Source organism: Myodes glareolus, chromosome 1, assembly GCF_982192425.1.
Source record: "Myodes glareolus chromosome 1, mMyoGla1.1, whole genome shotgun sequence".
In the NCBI taxonomy this organism is placed as follows: Eukaryota; Metazoa; Chordata; class Mammalia; order Rodentia; family Cricetidae; genus Myodes; species Myodes glareolus.
Window position 1 is genome coordinate 134,128,866 of NC_142026.1, and position 27,311 is coordinate 134,156,176.

General features: G+C 48.1%; 1 protein-coding gene and 1 pseudogene across 6 annotated transcripts in view; one reads left to right on the plus strand and one right to left on the minus strand.

Annotated features, from left to right (window-relative positions):
• The window catches only part of Sytl3 (synaptotagmin like 3), a 68,251-nt gene extending 41,063 nt beyond the window's left edge, over positions 1 to 27,188 (plus strand). For 3 of the 6 annotated variants that reach the window (XM_048420546.3, XM_085687665.2, XM_085687680.2), the window contains 10 exons: positions 677 to 755; positions 4,477 to 4,601; positions 8,075 to 8,209; positions 14,974 to 15,152; positions 16,872 to 16,974; positions 21,901 to 22,071; positions 23,719 to 23,824; positions 24,566 to 24,671; positions 25,625 to 25,830; positions 26,941 to 27,188. In XM_048420546.3, coding sequence (XP_048276503.1) covers positions 677 to 755; positions 4,477 to 4,601; positions 8,075 to 8,209; positions 14,974 to 15,152; positions 16,872 to 16,974; positions 21,901 to 22,071; positions 23,719 to 23,824; positions 24,566 to 24,671; positions 25,625 to 25,830; positions 26,941 to 27,050 — 1,320 coding nt within the window. In that variant the 3' untranslated portion in view covers positions 27,051 to 27,188. The remainder of the gene's footprint in view (positions 1 to 676; positions 756 to 4,476; positions 4,602 to 8,074; positions 8,210 to 14,973; positions 15,153 to 16,871; positions 16,975 to 21,900; positions 22,072 to 23,718; positions 23,825 to 24,565; positions 24,672 to 25,624; positions 25,831 to 26,940) is intronic. The other 3 variants (XM_048420558.3, XM_085687675.2, XM_048420553.3) reach the window with 2 other exon arrangements.
• Positions 1,633 to 2,440, minus strand: LOC125392404 (GTP-binding nuclear protein Ran-like; annotated as a pseudogene).
• Positions 27,189 to 27,311: the final 123 nt, after the last annotated feature.

The window sequence follows — 27,311 nt, forward strand, 5'->3', positions numbered from 1 at the left end:
TGGATGAATGGATGGATAGGTAGATAGATGGATAGCCAGTGAGTGTGTGGGTACATACAGGTTGATGGATAAAGAATGGATGGATAGGTAGACAGATGGGTAGCCAGTGAGTGTGTGGGTACATACAGGTAGGTGGATAAAGAATGGATGGATAGGTAGATGGATGGGCAGACAATGAGTGGGTAGATGGATGGGTGAGACCTGAATAAGTTACTGTTCTCCCTTTTCTATGGTCCCTTTTGGGAGACAGCGCTCTGTCCCTAGGCTAGTCACCTTGCCCCTTATGGTGCCCTCAACCCCCATGTCACCCGCATCCTGTACCTTCTACATAGGATTTGTGTAGGGCTAGGAAAAGAAGGTCAAACAAGCAGTAATTAGCCTTGTGCCAATGAAATGTCAGTCATTATATCTAAGAGGTAGTCGTTGTCTTGTGAACTACCTGTTGATAACACTCCATCCTTTAATGAGGCTGCAAAACAGAGAAAGATGGCTAATTGCCAGGGATGCCTACTTCCTGGGATCTGTGCCCTGTCCCCTCCAAACATGCACACTTGTTCCCCCATCTGCACCCCTTTCCACCCCTTCCTGCCTGCAGTGTTTGTGGGCTGGCAGCCTGGAGATGGTGGGGCAAACACAGGTGGTGGCCAGACAGCTCATTGTCCCGTGTCTGTTTTAGTTACAGGAACTTGGTCACTTCAGAGGATTTAATAAGTCTGTGGAAAACTTGTTTCTGTCCGTCACCACCCAGATGAGAAGTAAGTGGTCCTCAGGATGTGTTCTTCTCCCCAGCCCTGTGCAGGTCAGCCCAGGCAGCCTCAGTGGGAAAGCCGTGGGTCAGTGGAGCAGCCTCTGGCTCCTTGAGGAGAGCAGGCGCCATTTCAGTCTGCTGGCCTCGCTCTGACTCCTGCTTGTCTTGCCCAAACCTGCCCAGCTCAGCAGCACAAAGGATTCCAGAGGAATGAAAACAAAACACAAACATACCAAGCAAAATCCCAAACCTTGACTTTTTTGACTTTGCAAGCCCAGTATCTTCCACTTGTCCATTCTTCCTGGTGAACTTGAATGCAGGCGGCAATAATCCCCCAGTTGCAGGGGCAGTTCACCCTGTCATGACTTGGCACCTTCTGTTCAGATATGCTTTATCCATTTCTGCTTCTCACACCTCCTAAGATATCCAAACCTGGGCAGTGATAGAGCAGGGTCCAAATGGACCTTGAATACACAACACACAATTCTCTTTCTCTATTGTTTTCTTTCTCTCTTCTCTTCTCTTCTCTTCTCTTTCTTTCTTTCTTTCTTTCTTCCTTCCTTTCTTCCTTTCTTCCTTTCTTTCTTTGTTTTGAAACAAACTTTATTTTGATTCTAAACAAAAAGAATGGGAATGACAGTATCAAACCATGGACTTAACAGTGCGCTGGGACTGTAGCGGTCTTATGTTTGAAATTCAGGAAGCAGTTGTGTTCCAAACAGCTAAATATGCAAGTCCAAAACAATGACGGTATGTTAAAACATGTTCACTCTGAAACCCACCCCTCTCCTTCAGTATCCATGAAGCACACACTCTGCTTAGCGAAATAAGGTGGCACACACGCTCACCGATGACATCACAGGACAGTTGTCTGTAAGACTGGACTCTGACGCAGGGCTCCAGCTTCCTTTTCTCACAGGTCACCCTCCTCATCCGGGAGGGCAGCTGTTTGAGCAACCTCTAAGTCACGCTTGTACTGTGCTACCAAAGCTGGGTCCCTGACCACCTCAGGTGGGGCAAGAGCAGGCACGGCCACAAACTCCAGGGAGCTTTCTGGCAAGCCAGAGGAAATGCTTTTCAAAGCCGTAGTTCCTTTTGGCAGAGATGTCATAATATTGAAGATTCTAATTTCAGCGGAAGACAATAGATTTTGCCTTCACTTTTCTCTCCTTAATATCCAATTTGTTGCCACACAACACAACGGGGATATTTTCACACACATCCCAGATCTCTCTGTCAGCTAGATACATTCCTGTAACTCACTCTTGATGTTATATCAGACATAATGGCACACTGGGCTTGGATGTAGTAGCCATCACGCAGGCCCCTGCACCGCTCCTGGCTGGCTGTGTCCCACACATTGAACCTGATGGGTTCTCTGTTGGTATGGAAGACCATCAGGTGCACCTCCATGCCCAGGGTGGCTACAGACAGCTTCTCAAACTCACCAGTCAAGTGGCACCTCCCGAATGTCGCCTTCCCAGTGTCGCCGTCGACCACTAGGACGAGCTTGCACTGGACCTGCTGCTCTCCCTGGACAGCCGTCGTGGCAATCCTTCCAGAAGGGTCTTGGCGCCTGTCCTGCTCCCTACTCTTTGTCTTCATTTACCGCCCCCTTTCTGCAGTTGCCTGTGATGGCCTCATCGTTGTTGTTGCTTCGGAACCAACTACAACTGGATTTAAATCAGTCATCTGTATTCCGCACAAACCCCACCACACAGACAGCTGAGATGAAAGCCTGGCTCTTCCCATCAGCAGTGGGCTGTCTTGGGTCTCTTTCAGGAGGAGGAAATAGTTGATTTTCATAGGCCTGTTTGCCCCTCTGCGGATATCAGCCTGGCTGTGACTGTGGTCTGTTCTCTGCAATGCTGGCGCTAGTCCCATGACAGTCTTCTAAATCAGACCCCTCCCAGAGTCCACGTGACTAACTTTCTATCACTCAGAAACACAGCTCTCGTTTAAAGGGAAATAAGGGGCAGTTTGCTCTGGAGACAAAGATGCGTGGTTCAGGTTACCCCAAATCCCACAATGAAATGCAGTAAAAGTTCCATGACAATTTTGTGGTACCAATACAAGGAAAGTCATCAATCAAGAGCACTTTTCAAATTCACTGGTGGAAGCATCAGAGGGCTAGATAATGGCAAAGTGGGGAAGTTTCTGTTGGGGGCCTCGGATGTTACCTGATGACATCTGAGCCTTTGGGTTGAACTAGTGGCCCAGGATGCTAAAGTTGGTTTGGAACCACAGGATTTGAGAATGATGCCCCGGAGTGGCACCCTCTGTCTGCCAATGTTGTTCAAAGCACCTAGAAGAAAGATTCCAGTCCTTTATGAGACCCATAAATGTGGCACACTGCACCCCCTTAGCAAATGAAGAGGGAGTTGGGTTGACTCTTACTTGAGAGCCATCTGTGTTTCTTTCTGTCCACCCACCACAAATCCTACTGATGTAGAAAGATGCTTGTCAGAACCCCAAACTTCTCAATCTCTTCTCTACTTGAAGCCATGACCTTGAAATGGACCAGCCCCAAGGTAGTGTGAGCAGGCAGATGGTGCCTACCAATGGCCAGACTTGAGAGTCTTTTGTGCCCTTAGCATCCAGGTTGCTGTGGATGACTGCCATTGATCTCCGCCATATGCTGGTCTTTTCCAGTTGCTGACCACTGATGCCCCCCATGATACTTCTGGATGGTAGACTTGAGAATTCTGGGGTGGTGTGGCTCTCAGAGAAGAGTGGCTAGAGAGCGAGACTGGAAAACTGGGCGCCCTTGGCTCAGAAAGCAGGTCAGGGATCTGTGTCAAGGAAGGAGACCTCCCAGGTGCTCCCTGGACAGTGCAGATGGCAGGCAGCCAGCAGGTAGTGGTAGCATGGGACCATCCCGATGATGTTTCCATGTGTGGACCAGCAGACAGAGGGATGCTGGAGCACACGATGCTCAGGAGTTCCCAGGAGACAGCGGCAAGGAGCACAGCTGGAGTGAGTGACAGCCTAGACTCCAAAGAATTGGACAGTTGGTGGATGGTCTCACAAGTAACTTTAATAGTCATAATCTATCTTGATAATCTGAATATTGTGTTTAATGAAGTTCAGAGTTAATGTCACCTGTTAATGTGGCTAAGGAAACATTTTAGAATAACGTAAGTAACTCAAATAACATCTCTAGAGCATGAAGTATGGCTGAGAAGATGGTGGGGGAGCTCTGGGAAGGGGATCTGGGTGGGGTTCCCTCCTTTATGCTTTGTTCATTGTCACTTTAACGCGTATCCCAAGCATGTCCCTCATCTAGAATAGCCCACGGAAGTCAAAAGGTTGGGCACTAGTGTACTGAGAAACCCAAAGTTATCAGTGCTCTTTCTAGTTGTTACTGAAACAGCTGTCAGGCCGCCTCTAATCTCCCCCTTCCTGTAGTCACAGGAGAAAGTATTTGGTCAACAGTCTCTGTCAGGACAGATGGTTGACCATACGATGGTCTGGGGACAGAGAAGCTGGGCGAGAGTTTCCCTCGGAACCCCACCTTGACCGTGGCTGCCCACGGCATGTGGTCAGTGTGGACCTTCGAAGGGGCTAGCCTTTCCTCTTCCTGCCTCTGGCACACAGTCACACCCAGTGCCCTTTGTTCTACCGTGGACTTGCTACCCTTTCTTGGTCTTTTCTTGTCAACCTGTCCCCCCGGATCTGTACGTCTTGGCAGAATTTCATACTCCCAACCGTCACCCCTTGTCTTCTAGAGCTCTCCAAGTCCCAGAATGACATGACTTCTGAGAAGCATCTTCTCGCTATGGATCCCAGGCAGTGTGTGGTCCACACGGAGAGGCGGAGCCAGTCTGACACAGCCGTCAATGTCACTTCCAGGGTATGCGCCAACCTGCTGGGCCTCTGCACCTAGCGCCTTCATGTCCTCTTTTCTGGCTTATTGTCCTCTCCCTGCATTTGCTTTTCTTTTGACTGAAAACTTCAGTCGGTCAGGACAACCTAAGTAGGTATAATCTGTATTCAGTCGGTCAGGACAACCTAAGTAGGTATAATCTGTATTCAGTCGGTCAGGACAACCTAAGTAGGTATAATCTGTATTCAGGCACACCTGACCAAAGGAAGCAAGAGTTTAGGGTCCAAGCCAGATGCACTAGCCTGTGCCTGCATCCCCAGTGATTTGGGAAATTGAGGCAGTAGGTTCGTCTGAATCAAGGGATTATAACCAATCTGAGCAACAATGTGAGACTCCCCTGAAAAAGAGAAGAATAATGATGATTCAAGATCACCAAGGAGAATTCATCAGATCAGGGGCAGACTTTTATCTGATCCCAAGCTCCCAAGGCTGCTTCTCTCTGGTTTCAGTGCCATCCAAAAGCAGGTCTCACCTGCAGGGCTGACCTGCCATTTTTCTGGGGTCTACAAGTCTCTTCTCATGGGGAGGCCTTCTGACTTCCATTCAAGGCAAAGAACCTTTGGTTGGCTTGGAAAGTGAAAACATAAACTCTGCACAGAGTGAAGGCAGAAGCGCAGCTCCTCCCCTGGGTTCTAAAGCAGAAGAGCTCACTGGGAAAGGAGAGCGGTTAGCGAGGCCATCGCAACGCCCTCTGCTGGCTGGGTTAAAGTAAAACAGGTGCACTGAACTCAGATAATGCTGACTTTGGAGTCAAATACTTGGGTTCCAATCCAACCCAGGTGACCTGGCAGGCAGGTGCCAGCACCTGTTGTTTCCAGTCTAACTGTGGGCTCTGTAGGACATGTGTCCCCCTTCTATGCTTGTGAGTCCATCCTTGATGTCCCCAGACTGTCCTTTTTGTAATGATGGAGAACTTAACCTGCTTTCCTTCTAGAACTTGCTCTAGAGCAGAGATTCTCAAGTCGTGGGTCCTGAGGCAACTTTTGTCTCCAAAAAGTCTTTACATTGCTATTCTTAACAGTAGCAAAATTATAGTCATGCAGTGACAATGAAAATAATTTTACGGTTGGGAGTCACTACAACATGAGGAACTGTATTAAAGGGCTGCAGCATTAGGAAGGTTAAGAACCACGAACAATCCAACACACTGGAGATTAAATGTAGCCCTGTTTTACACTGAGAGACATATGGAGGCTTAGACCCACAGTTACATACCTGGAGATGGAAATGCTATGCTTGAACTGGTCCCATCTTTGTTTGGAGGCTGACCTCTGGAGTAACTACTTAGTTGTAAGTCGTGGCTGGAGGTGAATCACTGGGCTCTTGATGAGATGCACAGACTCCCACATCACTGACCTCACTAGGTATGAGATGCACAGACTCCCACATCACTGGCCTCCCTGGGTGTGAGATGCGCAGATTCCCACATCACTGTGACCTCACTAGGTGTGAGATGCACAGACTCCCACATCACTGGCCTCCCTGGGTGTGAGATGCACAGATTCCCACATCACTGGCCTCACTAGGTGTGAGATGCACAGACTCCCACATCACTGACCTCACTAGGTGTGAGATGCACAGACTCCCACATCATTGGCCTCCCTGGGTATGAGATGCACAGATTCCCACATCACTGTGACCTCACTAGGTGTGAGATGCACAGACTCCCACATCACTGGCCTCCCTGGGTGTGAGATGCACAGATTCCCACATCACTGTGACCTCACTAGGTGTGAGATGCACAGACTCCCACATACTGATCTCACTGGGTATGAGGTGTGGAGTCTCTGATACTTTTCTGCTAAGCTTTGGGTGATAAGCGGTTGCTGATGCTGATGGTTTTCCAATACACATGTCTCAAATATTTGATATTTGTGATGTACTCAGCTGGCAGGGCTTTAAAATTCTCAAGTGTAAACATATCTGCTCACAGTGCTCCCTGGAGCCAACCTCTTCAAGTGTACAGATGGGGGCTAACATTAGGTCCACGGTCAGATGGGGCTAGCACAGGGTCCACGGGCAGGTGGGGGCTAGCACAGGGTCACGGGCAGGTGGGGGCTAGCACAGGGTCCACGGGCAGGTGGGGGCTAGCACAGGGTCCATGGGCAGGTGGGGGCTAGCACAGGGTCCACGGGCAGGTGGGGGCTAGTACAAGGTCCTCTTTTAAAGTCCTTTGTTCTGGGCAGACGGCACTGTAGTTGCCTACCTAATCACAGGATAGACTCACTCTCAGGACCATGGTCAGAGACCTGATCTTGACTCAGGCCAACCAAGCAGAAGCTCACATCTAGGCCAGGAGCAGAGCCTACATTTAGATATTGCTCATTTCTAGGCTGCTTCATTCCCACCCCGAGGACAAAGGACAGTCTGAAGGAGGAGGCTGCAAGGAAGGGAACTCCAGATGGCACACTTGCCAGATCAGACAAAGCTAGTCCAATAGTGGCACTGACCGAGGGCAGTCCTCATGCCAGGCACTGTCCTCTGCAGAGAGACCATGTTGCTCTTCATCGTTAAAGCAGTTCTGTAGGATTTGTCCCCATTAGAGATGAGGACTTGGGGGTAGAGAGCCGGCAGAGGACAGTGTGGTCAGAAGGAGGAGGCCAAACCTACTTGGAGTATGCCAGCGCCCCCCCCCCCCCAGCCTTGGGAGGTGCTCTTTTCTCACTTGTTTGAAATGTGCCCCCTGCAGGGCATCTCAAGTTCCCTCGGGCCTCACTCTTGGCATTCTGAATGTTGACCTCACATGGCATCCTTGGCATGTCCCTCCCCTGCTGCATGAGTCCATGGTTCAGAGCTTCCCAGGCAGTCCCAGCCCAGAGGATGTCTGAGTTGTGAGGACTGAGGAATCCAAGCAAGGAAGTGCAGAGAGGCTGTAGCTCCATAGTCCTGGCCTCATAGTCTCCACTGCACTAGGCTCCCTCGCAGCATGGTACTGCTGGGAACCTAGTTTATTGTATTTTACTTCAGCTAATTTGAGTTGACTCCACCCCCATGTGGTTAGTGGGTTTGGAGGAGTACTGCTGTAACATGATAGAAGAAATACTAATTATTACCAAAAAGGAATAAATACAATCTAAAGACTTATTTTTTTCTTTTTATGGGCACGTTAGAAGTAAAATTTTTTTCAGTATGAATACTATAGTTCATGTGATTTCATGACATGATCATTATTAAAGTCAGAATTTAAATGTTTTTAGCTCTTTCTGTAACTCAAAGGAGCCCACCTGTCCATGCTGGCTATGGTCCCTAACGATTCTGCGTTAAGGTCTCGCTGGTGTGTAGGGTGTGCGCATTTGCATTGATCCAAACACAAGTGTGTCTTCCTACACAGCGGCCAGAAGTTTGTGTGTGAGAAGCATCACTTCACAGATGCTGGCTGAGCTTGCTGGCCTCTTTGGTTACGTGGGACAGTGGGCTATGCTTGTTTTTACCCTCTCCAGAAGGTCAGCTCACCCGATATTCTGAAAGCATTCCATCAAGAAGATCCCAAACAACCTCCCAGTCCTGTCTTGAAGCAAGGCACTCTCCCGTCCAGTCCAACACACAGCGCTGTCTTCTCTGGAGGCCTGAGACACGTGAGTCTTGTCCCAATACTCTTGTAAGAGGTGTGGTTCTTGAGCTATCAGGGACTAGAGATGGAGCTTGGCAGTAGAGCACAGGCAGAGCATGTACACGGCCCAACTCTGTTGAATCCCCAGCACCAGAAAAGAGAAACCAACCAGACATCATCCAACTGGCCTGGTAGGTAAGGCATAGTGCATTGAATGAGAACGGCCCCCATAGGCTCATATATTTGAATGCTTGGTCCTTGGTTTGTTGAACTGTTTGGGAAGGATTCAGGGGAGTGGCCTTGTGGGAGGAGGTACATCATCAGTGGCAGGCTTTCTTTAAAAGCTCCTGTCATTCCCAGTTAGCTCTTTCTCTGCTTCGTGCTTGTGGATCAGGTACAAACGTTCAGCTACTGTTCCAGCACCATGCCTGCCTGCCTGCTGCAATGCCCCCCACTAATGATGATCAAGGACTCACCCTCTGAAACTGTAAGCCCCAGTAAACTTTCTACCATACTTTACCTTGGTCATGGTGATCGCAATAGAAGAGTAACTAAGACCCAAGGGAAGGAATAGACTATGGTCTGTGTCAGCGCTGGAGGTAAGAGGAGAGTATGGAGGTGATTTTCATGTAGACTTGGAGCAAGGGAAAGCCTCAAAATACATTGAAGCCATCTTTTCTGTTCACCTTTTAAAAAATATTGTCCTGTTGAGAACATTTTATACTCTCAGCTAGTAACTGGTCATTGTGCTGGGTTTTGTCAAACTGGAGTCATCTGGAAAGAGGGAATCCCAATTGAGGAACCGCCTCCATGAAACTGACTCATGGGCAAGTCTATTGGACGTTTTCTTGATAAATGACCAGAGGAGGGCCCAGCCCTTTGTGTTTAGTGCCACCTTTAGGTGGTGGTCCCTGTTTTAGACTCTGTCCCCTGGTGACTAGGCCTGTTTAAGCCACGGCCACCTTGTCTTGTTTGTAACTTTGCTTTATGTTTGGAGGGCTAAGGTTAAGGTGTATTCTTTTTCAAGATGGTTTCATAATGTTTAAAATCTGTTCTGTTTCTAGACTGCATTTGGAGTCACCTGTTGACTCATTTACTAAACAAAACTTAATCCTACTTAGACCTAGAATTTTTTGCAGGAGCCTGAGGCTTCAATTAGCGGTTATTTTGATTGGTTCTGTGTTGCTATCACAGAACAACACTGACTTGGTCATTTGAAAACAGTAGAAATTTACTTAGGATTCTAGAAGATGGGATTCCAAGATCAAGCGATGGCAGACTCAGCCTGTTGTGGGCCTGTTTCCTGCTTCGTGAGAGGCATCTTCAAGCTGTGTGCTCACCTGGTGGAAACAGTCAGGGGCTCCCTGTGGCCTGTATTCTAAGGATGCTAACCCCATTTATGAAGGCTCAACTCACAACCTCCTCACCTCCTCATATCATAGGTTTCAGAGCTCGCATTTGAGGCTGGCTTAACATCAAGGGCTGTTTGTGTTTTAGACTAGTCTAGAAAGATGAAAGGCAAGAGGACTTCTCCATGAAGATCAGGTGGGCAAGGCTGGCTCTAGAACTTCTTTTCTTTATGGATTCCTGTGGTGGGCTCAAGGCAGCGAGAGCGACCTGGGGGCAGGAAGACTCTGGTAATGAGCCAGCCGGAGCCTGATGTTGACTCAGAAGGACCCTGACCCAGTAGAACAAGGCTGAACTCACTTCTTAGAGAGCCTGAGGGGCTGTGTCCACACAACTGACATCACACTAGAGTTGGCTCTATGTCCCTTCACGGGCCAGGATCACGTTCGTGCAGCTCCAGAGCCAGCACCTCTCTATACTTGAGATGATCCGCAGGGTCCTGAGCACCCTGCCCCCATCCTGCTTTGACCCCATCTGCTTCCCTCCTCCCATTGCTCCATCACTCAACCACGTGGTCAGTCACTGGTTCTCAAGCCTAGGACATACAGGCTTCCCAGGTCACTCCCTACTTCTCTGAATTTTTGTTTGGAGACTCCTTTTCAGAGAGGACCCTGTCAGTTCCCATTCACTCACTTGCTCCAGGCTTATATTCTTAGCATCTTGGTGCGGGAGAATTGTCTGTATTCTGTCAATCATGTTTTAAATAAACGCTGATTGGCCAGGCAGGAGGTGTAGGCAGGAAAACCAGACAGGAAGTGGAAATGATGCAAGGAGAGCAGGAGAATTCTGGAAAGGAGGAAGTTGATTCCTCCCACTCCTGCCCAGATCACCGAAGCACCAGGTTGTGAGCTGCCCCACTGAAAAAGGTACTGAGCCACATGACTAAAATAGATCAGAAAAATGGGTTAATCAAGATGTGAGAGTTAGCCAATAAGAAGCCTGACCTAACGGGCCAATCAGCATTATAACTTATAGAGATCTTTGTGTGATTTCCTCTGAGACTAAACAGCTTGGGGGGCCTGGCGAGACAGAAAACACAAACAAGCCAGCCCCCTCATGTTACAGCATCTTCTACCTGAGATCTACCTCACTTACCTGCCATTCATCAACTGATTGTTAGAATGCAATTCCCAAGTCCTCTGAGCAATGCCTGACACTCAAGTGACCCTTGATAAACACTCACAAGATGACAGGGTCAGTCGCCCACCACAGCCGCCGTGCTCTGAGAGCCCACGCTGATGGCTTCTCATCTCCTGTGACCATATGTTGGCCACTGTTAGTCCATTCCACAGTTGAGCAACCTGAGAGTTCAGGAGTCAGGTGGTTTACTATAGTCCTGCAGGGGTTGTAGAACTTAGAGTCAACTAACCCAGGCAACCACAGAATAGCAGCTATGACCCACAGGCTTGTTGTGCTCTTGTATGAAATGGCTTTTCTTACCCACACCGTCATTGCTTCTTCTCTCCCTATAGCTGATCTCTGCCTGGAAAACCTTCACGAATTAAGGTTGGGCAGAGGAAAATGTTTCAGTGGGTAAAACTAATCACGATGTCCCGAGCTCAAATCCCTGGAACCCTGTGAAAGCCAGATGCTGTGGCATGAGTCTATAATCCCAACACCCCTACAGTGAGATAGGAGGCAGAGAAATGAGAGTACCCCAAAAGTTCAGGGCCAGTTAGCCGGGCATAAATACAGGGAAAGGTAGGGACTGACACCCAAAGTTGTCCTCCAACATTCACATGTATACTGTGGCATGTGTGCCTTCACATGAACATGTATTTATACATATACATCATACACAAAAAATTAGCTGTTTTAAAAAGAGTGTTAGGGCCATAACACTGAGCTAAGGAGGAAGACATTGTGGTGGGGTTTTTCTTACGATAATTTCTCTTGTTTTAAACTCAGTAGGCCACTCCATTCTCATCTCTTCTAATTTGTTTGTTTGTTTTTGAGACAGAGTTTCTCTGTGTAACAGCCCTAGCTGCTATCCTGGAACTAGCTGTATAGCCCAGGGTGGCCTTGAACTCACAGAGGTCCACCAGCCTCTGCTTCCCAAGTGCTGGGATTAAAAGCGTGTGCCACCACTGCCCGGCTCCTTCTAATTTTTTTTTTTTGGGTGCATTCCCTTCAAAGTTATGATGGTGAGATTAGATTGTTCTAAATTGTAATGTCTTCTTTTAAACTGAAGCAATATCTGTCTAAGGGATTCAAACTTCTACAAGGCAAATAACCACTGTGTTACTTCGTGTCCAGATATGTGGCCTACCCTTCCTGGAGAAATTCACAACTCTGAGAAACCAGGAGTTGGCTAGAAAAAGCCTGCAAAATCTCTGCTTACACATAGAGACGGGGAGTAAATAGAGACAATCATCTAACCTCCCAAGTAGTGGAATCAGGGCAAAACTGAAGCAAAATCCTATTTTGGGACGATGTTAATAACGTCTAAAAATGCAAGGCAAGGGCCCAGAGCAGCAGGCATCTGAAAACCACATGGCAAATGGAAATTGTTGCAGCTTTCCTGGAGACACATGCACATACTCAAAAGCCTGGAGGTGTCTGCCTCTGCCACAGGCCTTGTGCATGCTAAACACACCCCTTCCCGCTGAGCCACACTCCTGCCCCTGCAGGTTCTCTCGAATAATCCAACAGATGGGAAGTATTTTTAAAGAGTGTCCTAAATGTTGCCCCACACGTGTGGATGTCCAGGGCAGTGCAGTTTATAATTGTTTCAATGTTGGAAATTTGGCAGCAACCAGACAGAGAACAAGCTGTGGTTCATGGGCACACGAAATGCTTTTAACTGTGCGGACACCAGAACAAGGCAGACTGTTTGCCAGGGGAGTTGATATTACTAATGAAACCATAAAGAAAAATGAAGTTGATGAGCAAGTGGCTTTGAAGCAGCTGGTACTCAGACAGGAAGGGTGAGGACTAACTAAAGGAGGGGCTATAGGGCGTCTCAGAGATCCTGGTGATTTTGTGTGTATGTGTGTGTGTACACGTGCACGTGCTCATGCTTGTGAACAGAGGCATGCGTGTGTCATATCATATGCATGTGTCAGACTATATCCTCAGGTGTTCTCCTCATCACCCAAGCTACACTGTTTGAGACAGGGTCTCTTGTCTCCACTGCTTATACTTGGCTAGCTGATCTGATGGCTCCCAGGGATCCTTCTGTCTCTGCCTGTAGGGCCACTGAGATTACAGATGTGTTACTGTGCCCAGTTTTATGTGGGCGGTAGGGTTCCAGACTCAGGTCCTCACACTCTGCTTGCATGGCAGTTGCTGAGCCATCGCCCTCCCTGCCCAGTGTTCTTTTTCTTAGCACGGGGGTGGGGAGAGATGAGGTCATTACAGATAGTTTTTTTTAACTACTCTTGTGCATTACACGTGATGTTTAAATGCTGTATACACTTCGCAGTCAAGAAGACAAGAACAAAGGAAGGGGTTCCCCCAGCTTGCAAAGGGCCCCCGAAGGTGTGGAGTTTGCAATAGACGCACACACTTTGGGCGCTGCCCATAGACCGGGTTCTAAGCCTCTGTGTTTTGTAACTGTCTGAGTTGTCACAGCCTTATGAAAGACATTCAGGTTTTACAAATGAGGAAACTGAAGGAAATTGCTGGAGACAGAACAGCCAGAAGGGCTTAGACCATAACAAAAGACCGCCTCTCACCGGCTAACCCACTGTGTAATATTTTTTCCTGTATTACTTTAAAAAAACAAAAACAAAAACAAAAAACCATTGCTGTCATTTTTCCTAGATTTTCTGCCTTTGTGACATAGATAAGCCCAGGACTCAGCTTGAGGTGATAGTAGATGACCTCTGACCTTTAGGGGGTCTCTGGCCACTGGTGGGTGTATGGTCTTTGCTTTGCCCTGAGTTGGCCTTTTGAAGGCGGACAGAACCAGTGGCGAACCTTTTGGTTGCTTCAAGGTTTTTTTTTGTTTGTTTGTTTTTTTGTTTTGTTTTGTTTTGTTTTGAAACAGGTTTCTGTAACAGCTCTGGCTGTCCTGGACCTGCAGACCAGGCTGGCCTCAAACTCACAGAAATCCGCCTGCCTCCGCCTCCCGAGTGCTGAGACTAAAGGTGTTGCACCACCACCACCTGGCTGCTTGCTCTGAAGTTTTGTTCTGGCTCCAGAGAAAACAGAACTGAGTCCCAGACAAGGAACTGGTTGGAGGATTATCAGCCACCTCCAAAGAATTTCATGTGGGGCAAAGTCCTTCTCCTGGACTGAGTTCTAGGCCAAGGACCTTTTGAGGTTTTCCCCAGTCCTGGGCCTCGAACCTAGAACACCTTCTGCTTTGTGGGCGAGGGCTTTATCTCTGAGCTACAGTCCCAGCACAAATTTTATCATCGTGACTAGAATTCTTCAGCTCCTTGCTTTTGCAGCTCACGTCTTTTGCCCACCCCTCTTCACATCTCCCATCTTCGTTTTCAACCCTTGCTGGCTCTCACTGCCTCCCGCCCCGTGTGTCGTCTTTGGATGCATACGGGTTAAAGTTGCTTTCTATCTGACCGTCGTAGGGTATGGTCAGGCGACATTTTTCTGGGGCTGGGTGTGGCAGTGCTGGCTGTATTCTTGGCATTAGTTAAGGTGTGCTCCCGGCCCTTTGAGTTGGTTTGGGTTTTATCTCTTTCTACCAGTTATGGCTTTCTGTTGTAGACTTTCTTGGTTTCTTTTCCGTGAGTTTTATGGTGTGGAGGAGCTGGTTGGGTATTAAAAGCAGAAATTATTTAAACTTCACTGTTCCTCTAAAGGCAGTACTGCCATGACTACTCACAAATGGTGGTGGTTGTCTAAGCAAATTTAATAATGATGAGATGACCTAATCTTTTAGGCACAGCATCCTGGGGTGCAGTCCTTCATGGGTCACTTAAGCTTAGAGTATGCTAATAGCTGAAGGAATTTTCATTTTTATTTTAGGCACCCATAAAATTTAAGGATAATTTATTGTGTCTTCGCACAGTCTGCACGAGTCATCCTGTGTAGGCCTCTTCCTAACTGTCTGATCCTAGCCTCAGTCACTTAGGCTCAGAGCTGCTTTACACACACTGCCCAGCCATGGGTGCCCAGAGTTACGGTGATAGAATGGCTCAGGAGCTAGTCCACGTCATCCTGATGACCTGCGGTAAAGATTGGGCAACCTCTATCGCCAGGCAGAGACAGAAGGAGACAAGGTCTCCTGAGGATGCCTTGTTGCCTTAGGAGTCACCAGGTGGCAACGTGGGTTAGCAAAGGGCATGCCGGGTGCACATATCAGCTTAGCGTGAGTTGGGAAGCATGTGCTGCGTGAATTGTGACTTGCCGTGAGAGCAGAATGGCAAACTATTTATTAATTGTGAGTTAATATATTATGTCTGCCATTGATTTCAGGGAAGCTTAATTAGTATTAACAGCACCTGCACAGAGATGGGTAATTTTGACAAGGCTAATGTCACCGGAGAAATCGAATTTGCCATTCGTTACTGCTTTAAAAGCCGTGCTTTAGAAATACACATCAAGACCTGTAAGAACCTCGCCTACGGAGAGGAAAAGAAGAGGAAGTGCAACCCGTAAGTAGTTGGGTTTTGTTTTAATTGAAGTGTGGCATCAGGTAGCTGTGGTACTTGGATGTGTTGCTGATGCAAAGGTAAAGATAGGTCGATAGAGGATCAAGGTCCTGTTTTATAGACCTTAGCACATATGGGAATTTGGATGCTCAAGGGGTGTGTAGACCACTTGAGTTGCTGTAATAGATGGCAAGAGACTGGATGGCTAAGAATCAGCAGCAATTTATCCTCACAGTTGCAGATGCTGAGAAGCCCAGGGGCTGACAGAGCTGGTGTCTGGTGAGGGCCAGCTCCTGGTTCACAGATGAACACCAGTGTCTGTCAGTCCATGGGAGAAGCAGGGCAGGGCAGCTCTCTGAGGACTCCGTTCTAAGAGCACAGATCTCTTACAAAACATTCAGTGTGTGTCAAGGAGCTCTAGCTAATCAAGGGAGAGAGATGATGTTCAGTAAAGGGTGTTGAAAGGTTGATTTCATAGAGGAAAAACAAAATTAACATCAGAGGTCCGCCTGCCTCTGCCTCCCAAGTGCTAGGATTAAAGGCGTGTGCCACCAAGTCAGGCTTCCAAATAGTCCCTTTCATTTTAAAGAGATCGAATTTGGTCTGATCTATTAAAATTGACAGCGTGCATACAGGCTGGGGATGTAGTTAGCATGTACCCTGTCATTTTTAGTTTTGTGCTCAATGCATACGTGTATCAGGACTATAGACTATAATAGCAAAAACTAAGACATCAAGAGTCTTTTGAGGCTAATGAACAGTGATGATCAATACAGTACAATGATCAAAGCTCCATAAGCAGGGGAGGGGGAATCAATCTGAAACAGCATGCTAATGAGCGGACAAGGTGAGTTAGAGAATGAAGGTGAGCCGTTTCCCTTACGTGGGTTCAGAAGCAGGATCTTTTGTGGGAAAGAGTATAATCTTTGAGGTCTCCGAGCCAAAGCTAAGTGTGAGTCCTGAGTTTCTATTCTCCTCCTTAGTTCTGAGGGTTCAGGGGTAGCAATGGGTGGACGTGAAAAGAGGGAGTCTGGCTTGTATGTGGAACATCAGGTTCTGTGGTCATGTGGTCATCATCAAGCGAGAGATGAGGAACAGGGACAGATTCTAGTAGGGCCTGAGAGCAAAGCCAAGGTGTTTTACCTGCAGTCTTGAGAGAATTCAGCAGGAATACATGCTCAGTGCTCAGCCAAGCTGTGTGAATCCAAAGTTCCTCATACAGCACTGAGATCATTGACGTTGAGGGCTGCAGGGGCATGTCCCGGTCAGTAAAGGGCTTGCTCCGCAAGATCCCAACAACATCTATGTAACAAGCTGTGCACGGTGCCGCATGTCTGTGATCCCAGACATAGGAGAAGGCCTGGGGTTTGCAGACCAGACAGCCTAGCCTAGCAGAGTTCCAGGTTCAACAAGAGACCCTATGTTGCTAATAATATTAGTAATAATAATAAAGCAACAAGGTAGAGGACAATTCAGGAAGACATCAAACATCATCAAACATCAACCTTTGGCCTCCATGTGAAGGTGCTTACATTCTCTCTCTGTGTCTCTTTCTCTGTCTCTCTCCCTCCCTCTCTATTCAAGTCAGGATGCAAATCTTGCCCATCAGCTCAAACTCCGGCAGGGAAGCAGGCCAGGAAAACCACCCTTGCTGCATTGTACTCCTCTGAACTCTGCTCATCCCATGTTGAGTTCTCCCTTTGTTCTGCCTCTGCCCACTAGGTACATCAAGACCTACCTGCTGCCTGACAGGTCATCCCAAGGAAAGCGCAAGACGCAAGTCCAAAAGAACACTCTGGACCCAACTTTCGAGGAAACCTTGAAGGTACTTGTGGGCCAGACATCCCTGAGTCTTCCCTATCCCAGGTTGGGTCTAGGGTCAGAGGTCAGCGTGCCTCTTTGAAACTCTTGAGTCAGTTAAATATAATTGCAGACACCTATACATTTCTTCATGTCAATCAGTGCCAAGTTGATAGAAGGCAGACATCAGCCTTTGTACTCTGCCAGACTCGGACACAGCTTTGGATTAATGGTTTCTAAGAAGACACAGCTCTCAAGCTAACAACTGGGCGCAGAACAACTTGAAAGACTGAACATCAGAGAGGTGTTCTCCAGCAGAGAACACTCCTGGGTTTTATTCTCCACAGAAGTACCTCTCTATTGGATTAGATGAAAACCATAGTTCTTTTTATGACAAAAGAGTCATTTTTATGAAAAAAAAAACAAGTTATAGGACGAGGGAGATGGCTCAGTAGGTAGTCTTGAGAACCTACTTAAAGTCAGACTCTCAGTGTCCTACAGCAAGATGGGAGGTGGAGACAGGGGAGTCCCTAGAAACTGGAGGACACCTGGTGGACACTGTCAAAACAAGAGACTCTGTCTCAAACAAAGTAGATGGTTGTTCTCTGATCTCCAAAGGTGTCCATGCAAGTGTCTGTACTTACACGTACATTCATGTGCAGAAATATATCCTACATACCCAATATACAAACCCTTCATGCACACATCATAAACATTCCCATCATGCACATATTATATACACACACCCATCACACACACTCACACGTTATATAGACACCCATCCTGCACATCCATTATACATACCCATCATGCATACATCATATACATACCTATCATGCACTCATTTTATATACATCCTTCATGCACACATCATATACACACCCATCATGTGCACATCATACATACACCCATCATGCACATATCATACACACACACATCATGTGCACATCATATACACACCCATCACACACTCATATATATACCCCTCATGCACACATCATATACACACCCACCCCTCATGCACACATCATATACACACCCATCATGTGCACATCATACATACACCCATCACACACTCATATATATACCCTTCATGCACACATCATATACACACCCCTCATGCACACATCATATACACACCCCTCACACATATACAAAGACAGAAAAAATTATAAAGGAATTATTTAAGTCTTCATTTTCTGTGCTGCTAAGAAACAGAATTATGCTTCAGTGTAGAGTTGGGCCCTCATAATTTCATTTGAGGTAGAGGAAGGTCCCAGCATGGGCTGTGACTGTTCCAGCCAGATGGGCTGCCTGGACCTGTGGAAACCCCAGCCACGACTGGCAGCTCAGAAGCCCTGCTGTCTGGCACTGGCAAGGGCTTTGTCTGCCTTTCTTGGCAAGGAGTAGCAGTCAGGGGCCATGTGGGCTGGCACAGAGCCTTGAATTCATTAAATAATAATAATAATAGCCATTGTTCCCTGGGCCTCTGCTCTGGCCAAATGCTTCATGCACACACTGAGGATGGTATTATAATCTCCATCTGCCAATGGGAAATTGGACTTGAGGAGTTCAAGAAGCTTAGCAGGAACTCACAATGGAGAGGCTCTCCTGGAGAGTTCATGGGGGTTGGAATCCCCTGTTCTGTTTTCAAATTGCAGATTTGAAAACACTCAGCAGGTGTAGGCAGGGCCTGAAGTCTTCTGTCCCCTCAGACTACACTCTGCTGGCCACCCACAAAGTGAGTTCCAGTACAGCTAGGGTTACCCTGCAGCCAGTCTGCAGGCTGCTTGCTTGCTGGCACATTTTAGGTTGATATTGAAATATTCATCATAAATTTTTTAAGGTATTTTATACAAGACTGAGGAGGCCCAAGAAATGAGATGTGAACTATTTTTAGATAAGTGTTTAATTATATAGTTCAATTTAAAAGTCTTTCTTGCCTTATTTAAATTACATGCACAATCTCAAAGAAATCACAATCATAGTCTGTTAGGCATGTTTTAGGGTCTTAGGGGATATTTTAGATCTATCTGAAAGAATAATGTCTTAATTTTATAGCGTTCTAACACAGACTAAACTTATTCTTGAAGAAACTCCTGCAGGCATGGTGGTGTAAGCCTCTAGTCCCAGCACTAGTGAGACAGAGGCAGGTGGATCTTTGTGAGTTCAAGACCAGCCTGGTCTACATTGTGAGTTCCAGGTCATTTGGTTGGTTGGTTGGTTGGTTGGTTGGTTGGTTGGTTGGTTGGTTGGTTGGTTGGTTGGTTGGTTGGTTTTTTGAGACAGGCTTTCTCTGTGTAGTTTTTCAGCCTGTCTTGTAACTCACTATATAGACAAGGCTGGCCTCAAACTCAGAGAAATCTGCCTGCCTCCGCCTCCTGAGTGCTGGAATTAAAGGTGTGCACCACCACCGCTTGCCAGGTCAATTTTTAGAAATCTGTGGTAGAAACTCGCATTTTACTTCCCTCTGGGTCTGGTATCCAACAGGCTTGTAAAACCAAGGGGAGATGGCTGTGAGAGCTACCTCCGCTTGGTTTTGAGGAAAAAAAAAAAGTGTGGGTTGATGTAATCAGGGTAGAATGTGACAGCCATGTAAAAAGATAGTTGTGATACATGTGTGTAACCTCAGTGCTCGGGACTAGAAACAGGAGAACCCCTGAAGCTCATTGGTCAGCTAGCCTAGTCAGACTGCTTTAGGCTCCACTGAGGAATCCTGTCTCAAAAAAAAAAAAAAAAAAGGAAAGCAATTGAGACACTTAATATCAATCTCTGACCTGCATATGCACTGCACCTACAGAAATAATATGATACAGCACACATCATGCCACATACACATATGCCCCACATGCACATGCCACATACAGTATACACCACACAACACACACACATATATTGCATACAGCATACACCATACAGACAGACACATGCACACAAGCACTCCAAACACACACATGCCCTACATGCACACATGCCATACACACAGAGACCATGTATAGCATGCACCACAGACACACACACAAACACCACATATACACATACCACATACCACGTATACATACTGCATAGAGCATGTACCCCCACATACACCAGACACACAAAGTTGAGGCTCTAAAAGCCATTGTTTTCTGAACAGAGTGTTTCTTGGGGCCCTCTGGGCTCGGGGAGGTTTCTAACTCCTTTTGAGACTCTGGGAATCAGACGGAGATGGAGACAGCAGATTTGGTCCTTGTCTGCTCATGTTCTCTGAGCTGTTAATGTGTCAAACCCCATAGTCTACAGTAGCCTCCGCCCACTGATGCAGGCTTTGGAGACATAGCCCAACAAGATAGTTCTTGTTCGACACGGTAAATTCAGTTATTGAAGGAGGATGGCCCTGTTTATCAGATAGGGGTGAGCAGCCAGTGAGGACTCAGGAAATGTCCTCAGGCCTGAGTGACCCAGGGAGACCCACAAGGGGCTGCAGAGTGCATTAGGGAATGGCCTCAGGTGACACTGAGAACCCACTGCACCATGGCCCTGTAGCTAGCTCTTTTTGGAACAGCCTTATTTCTCAGAGGGCAGCAAGCCAGCCCTGTGGTCAGGGCTTGTAACCGACTGCTCCCGAGGGATGGGTCAGGATGAGTCAGCAGGATGATTTAGTTGTCCGTTTGACAGAGGGAGAAATGGAACAGGGTGCTGGGTGTAGTGCCTGTACCTTTAACCGCAGTGCTGGGGAGGCAGAAACAGGTGATCTCCGAGTCAGAGGCCAGACAGGGCGACACAGAGAGTTCCAGGACAGCCAGAGTTACACAGTGAGACCTCATCTCAAAATCAACAACAGAAAGGAAATAAAACAGGGATTTGGAAAGCAGAAAAAAACGGAGCCAAGGGCTGTGGAATGGGAACATGCATGGCTCAAGAGTGCTTGGGCCGTGGCTCATGGAGCCCGAGGGAAGAGGAGATGGCAGGATGGGGACAGCATCCATCAGCACCACCTCTGCTAATTAGGGCACAGCGTCTCCGTCCCCACCTCCTTTCCATCTTGTCCTCAAGGGGAAAGAAACCCAGACTGCCCGTGTCCCCTCAGTATGCGCGCGATGCTCACACCATGCCACGATGCTAGCGCTGGCAGGAGGGTGCAAAGGTTATCAGTGAGAGCTCAGGGCTGGGTACGTGGGTGGCGATGCCACTCACTGCTGATGGCTCCAGGACCGAGGGGGGCACACCTACCTTCTAAGTGACTCACAGTAGTGACCTCACTTGTACTCTTGGAGGCCAAAGGACAAGGGCCCAACAGCTTGCACTTTGTAGCCATTATTGAAAACGTACAGTGTACAGACTAAAGCCTGGGCTCCCAGAGGCTGAGAGGCTAACATGGACTGTTCCATGTGGCACAGCCTTCAGAGGGGCCATGTGTCACCTACATTCTTGATCTCTGTTCCCACATCCCACCCACATGTATTTTCTATCCAAGGTAAACACACTGCTCTGGAATCTTGTGCCTTGCATTTCTTTATGTTTGCTTGCTTCTTTATTTTACTGTGTTACTGGGGATGGGTCTTAGGACTTGGTGTGTGTCAAATACATCTTTGATTCCCAGCTACGGTCCCCTGCATTTAATTAAAAAAATCAAAAGTCTAGTTTTTAGTATTTTGGTATAACACTGGCTTGGTGCAATGCAGTCCTGTGTAAGGGTGTGTCATGGTTTGGTTTTCCAGAGTCCTGGGCAAGGCAAGGACTTTCATCCGAGAAAAAGGAAAGGGTGTCGGGTGGGAATAGGGGTGGGAGGGGATGAGAACCGGACCGTGGGGAAGCTCAAGGTGCTTGGCAAGCAGGCAGCGAGGTTCAGCTTGGCCCACCCTGAATAAACCTGGACTTCTGGCTGCAGCTAAGTCCCAGAACTCAACCTACGCAGACCTGGGGGTGGTCCTAGAAGACCTGGCTGACAGTCTTGTTCTTGCACCTGCAGTATCAGGTAGACCTTGCCCAGCTGGTGACCCGGAGGCTGCAGGTCTCTGTGTGGCACCTAGGTACCCTTGCCCGGAGGGTGTTTCTTGGAGAAGTGATCCTTCCTCTGGCCACATGGGACTTTGAGGACAGTTCGACCCAGAATGCCAGGTGGTATCCACTTCGGGCCAAGGTGTGTCTTTGGGGGGCTGTATTTGGGGGAGCTGTATTTTGGGAGGCTGTATTTGGGGGGGCTGCATTTGGGGGAGCTGTATTTTGGGAGGCTGTATTTGGGGGCTGTATTTTGGGGGGCTGTATTTGGGGGCTGTATTTGTTACATTTCTGTTGCTGTGAAAAAACACCATGACCAGAAGCCACTTACAGAGGGTATGTTTTGGTTTTGGTGTATGGTTCCAGATAGATAGAGTCTGTCATGGCAAGGAGGATGCTTGGAGATCGCACCTCAAGGTCAAGCCTGAGGAAGCAGAAAGGGCAAACTAGATGTGGAAGTGGATTGAGGTTCTAAACTCTCAAAGCCCACCTCAGTGACACGCTTCCTCAAACAAGCCTCCACATCCCCAAAGTTCTGTACCCTCCCAAAACAGTGCCACAATTAGGGACTAATAATTTAGATTCATGAGCCTATGGTGTGACATTTTTCATTTAAACTACACAGGGCCTGAGAGCACCTAGTCACCACAAACTCATTTTTCAAAGGATAAGACACACACACAGGCACACACACAGGCACAGGCACACACACACAGGCACACACACACATACACACACATACACACACACACAGGCACACACACACACACACAGGCACACACACACAGGCACACACACACATACACACACATACACACACACACAGGCACACACACACACACACAGGCACACACACACAGGCACACACACACACACACACACACTGGCAGCATGAAGATGGCTGGGACCATCTGACTGGCAACCATAGTGTCCCGCCCAGCCTCCTTTGGTGAACGGGCCAGCAGCAGAGTGCCAAGCTAATTCACCTCACCGGATGCCAGCTAGGAGTAATACAGCACCCTGTCACTGAACGGGGTATGAATGTCTACAGGCTACCATGGAGCTCTGGCACCAGGCTACTTGGGCTGGGACTTGCTTTCTAGACCTTGAGTGTCCCTGTCCCAGTTGGCACCGAAGGATCGGTTGAATGTTTCAGTGCAGATGGTAGCTGGCCCAAACAGGCTTCCTGAAGTCCTGGGTACCCTCAGGGCAGCTTCTCGCTTCTGATGGCGGCAACCCTGACCTTCCCTCCCAGCATACTTTCCACACCTGCACAGAAGGCTGTCAGATTCAGGACCCTCTCCTCTCTGGGCTTTTTCCATTCACTTTTCAGCAGTCACTCAGGACCTGAGATGTCACTTTTGAATGGTATCTTTACAGGGCTAGACACCATGGCCTACAGAGCTCTCACATAAGATTTTAGGAGAAGTCTGCCACCCTTTATGCCCTTGGTGCCCGAAGGAGGCGCTGGCATGGAAGCATAGCTCCAATCCCTACTGACCTAGAGCAGGCTGGTGGACAGGGATAAATCTTGGGTTTTCAAGCCCAGTGCTGTCCAGGCTTCCCTGGGGCCACGCTGTTCCCAATGGCTTCTGACTAAGGTAGTGAATTGCTCCTCCCATGCTGAGGGGCTGGGGTGGCAGCAGTGAATCTGTAGAGACAGAGGGCTAGTCCACCAGGCACCCCCATTCCATCCTTAGGTTTTGAGAGGGTCTATCGGGGTGGGGTGGGTCAACCTGCATGGCACAGGTGGTTTTGAGATGCAGGGGCAGGATCCTCTCCCCCTCAGGCTGAGAAATACGAAGATAAGATTCCTCAGAATAATGGAGAACTTGCTGTTCGAGCCAAACTGGTCCTTCCTGCTGGGCCAAAAAAGCTCCAGGAGGCCCAAGAAGGTGAGTGACCTCCAGCCCCATGAGCTGTTGCTTGTGTCACTGTGCCCCAAATCCAGAGAGCAGGCAGTCTGAGGTAGGCAGAAGATTTCCCACTGCCCACGGGTCCCACATTCCCGGCCCTGGAACTTGTGACTTGAGGGTACATGGTTAACCAGTGCACACTTCATCCTTCCCAGTGGCCAGTCTCTGGTGGCCCTGTTGAAAAGGGGGCCAGTGTAGCAGCACACATCGGGAATTCAGGAACCAAGACTGCTTCCAGGGCCCTGGGAGCTGGAGGCCGAGAGAGGTCAGGATGGAGTGGGTGAAGGGCAGATGCTGAAACTATTTAACCTAGATAATATAAGGTGTGCAGATACCGAGGGGAGAGAAGGACACAGGAGGACTCATAAACGACAAAGGGTCGTTCAGTGACTTTGGCAGGAATCGGAGCTCCCAGGGCCAGTAGTGTGTACCTGCCAGAGGTTGCCAGGACCTACATCAGCAGCATATGGCTCCCTTCTCAAACTGCGGGCTACGACCAGCTTTCACAGCTTTCTCCCCATGGTTTCCCCAGTCCTCTGTGGAACAGCCACCTTCCTGGCATTTTACTGGTGCTTCCATTCTGTCTGCCTCAGGAAATGTGTGGGCAAAGCCGGTGAGGCTGTGGGTCCTCTCAGGGAGCTACCGCTTTCTGAATGTTGGTACTGTACACTAACATATCAGGAAAAATATGCTTAACCCAAGTTCTGACTTCCCTTCCAGGCACGGGAGGTCAGTTATCGCTTAATGGTCAACTCTGTTTGGTTGTGCTGGGAGCCAAGAATTTACCCGTGCGTTCGGATGGTACCTTAAACTCTTTTGTTAAGGGGTAGGTATTAGATATCACTGAGTATATGCTGAGCACGGTCTAAAATCTGTAGGAAACACAAAAAGTATAGACCATTTGAACTCATCTTAGTTAGCTTTCCTATGAAAATCTAGACCAGTGCTGGTGAGATGGCTCAGTGAATAAAGACCCTGGAACCAACCGCACCGTGCAAGGAGAACCAGCTTCTGCAAATTGTTCTGTGTCCAACACGTGTGCATGTGCACTTGTTCTTACATGCATGCACATACAAACTAACAAAGTAATTAGATTAAAAGGAAAATTGAATATAGCACATTTTTAAGGACCAAGAATTCCAAAAGATGAGGTTTGGTTATGCACGGCATGGCTGGGAATAGCACATTTTAAACAGGACCCCAGACCTCGCCAGTTCTTGATAGACCAGTAATCAGCTTTGAAATTGAATGTAAAGTTCAGTTAGCATTTCCCTAGCTCAGCACCTGGTCTTGCACTAAGCATCATATGGTCACTCTGCCATTCCAGTCACTACAGCTGTCCGTGTCCCCAGAGGAAAACATTAGTAAAGGTGTGAACCCCAGTCACTGAAGCATGGGAAAAAATGGTGGCTTGTCAGACTAAAACCCCTTGCTGCTACTGTGTATGCCCTAGGGCAATTTAGCTTTTCTGAATGCATCTTCCTAAGACTGAACAAAACGAAGCCATGTATATACAGAGCTCTGGTCCCTTAGCATTGGTTTCAATGACGGCATAGCCGCGAGGAGAGTTCACTGTGAGGGTCAAGTCCCACAGAATTCTAACTTACCCTAATACCTGATGTGGGATCCAGCCCTAAAAGGAAATAGGAATTCTAGGGATTCTAACCCAGTTCAGCATATTAGTATATTAGTTCAGTTTAGCTGACAAACAAAGGGTACCTATGAGGAAGGGGGTTGCATGCTGGGCTGTGGCCTCAAGCTTCCTGTTTCCTTCTTCAGCTGTCTCACTCTGCCAGACCAGCAAAAGCTGCGTGTGAAGTCCCCAGTACTGAAGAAGCAGGCTTGTCCCCAATGGAAGCACTCTTTCGTGTTCAATGGTGTAAGCAGCTCTCAGCTGAGGCAGTCCAGCCTGGAGCTGACAGTCTGGGACCAGGCCATCTTTGGCATGAATGACCGCCTGCTCGGGGGAGCCAGGCTTGGCTCAAGTAAGTCTACTTTGTGGCTCTATGTCTCCCGGACTCTATCGGTGAAAATCACAGATTTATGTCCTTAGTGAATGCCCAACGTGGGTACCGATTTCAACAGTAGATGATTCAGCTGGCTTTGAAACTGCCCTGTCCCGTCATTAATGGGAATCCCCAAATCCAGGTTTAACTACACCAGAGAAGATAATACTGCCAACTATTTCTGCAATTTAAATCAGATTTGGATCAGCTAAAGAAACAAAAGCTTCAGGGTTCACAACAGGCAAGGGACAGTATTTACTTTTCTTCTGGTGTCAATTATAAGAGGATTATTTCCTTAAGGAAAATATCTCAGCCCGGCCAAACATACATCTGGAAGAACGTCACTGAGGGGGCAGACAAGGGCACCATTCAGCACAGCTCACCCTGAAGGGGGCTGCTGGCATTGTATGGACAGCCTCCTACTGGGAGCGGTCAGGTTCTGTACTCTCAGCAGGGCTGCGACATCTAAGACCTCCCCAGACACCTACCGGCATCTCTCGCTGAGACTGCCAGCTAAGAATTACTAACCAAGACTTGGAGTTGCATTCCTTAGGATGCAAATGTTTCAAAGTAAACCCTTACTCTGAGAAATCTTTTCCATGAAAAAACAGGGTCCCCAGCCCACCTTCGACCTCAGAGTTAAGGTCCATGACTCGCGCTGAGAAGGACTGGAAGTCTGGAGTCCACTTCCTCTCCTTTAGAGCAGCGGTCCCAACCCTCCTAACGTTGCAACCCTTAATACAATTCCTCATGTGGTGACCCCAACCACAAAATTATTTTTGTTGCTACTTCAGAACTGTAATTTTGCTGCTGTTATGAATCATAATGTAAGTATTTGTGTTTTCTGATGGTCTTAGATGACCCCTGTGAAAGGGTCACCACCCTCAAGTTGAGAACCACCACTTTCGAGCACGGAATCCTAGGCTTTGGAGACTCCACTCTGAGGACACCCCGCACGTACGGTCCTCATGTCTCCTGTGCAGGGGTGTGGTGCCTCTTAGGGAGAAAAGGGGCTTCTCTTTAGCGCCCTTCTTAAAAGCTAGGAAGGGGAAGTGGCGCTCTCACCCACTGCCTACTATCTCATTGCAGAAGGAGGTGCGGCGGGTTGTGCGGACTCCTGTTCACAGTCCAAACTTCAATGGCAGAAAGTCCTGTCCACTCCCAATTTATGGACAGACATGACCCTTGTCCTGCACTGAGGTGAAGCCCGAGGCCGACAGATCATCGGGGAATCAGACCCACCGGGTCACCAGTAACCCACTGCAGTTGTGTGGTTATGGCCACTTGGGGAGGTTACTGACCGGAAGTGTCCTGATTTCAATAAATGCTCAGCAGCGGCCTGTGGCTCTCATCATTAACAACAAAAGCTCTATGCTTCGTGTGTGTTCCAGAGAAAAAAGTGTGCTGAGTGTTGTCTGCCTGTTTCCTGTGGAAAGTCTCCCAGTGAAGGAGCCTGGGAA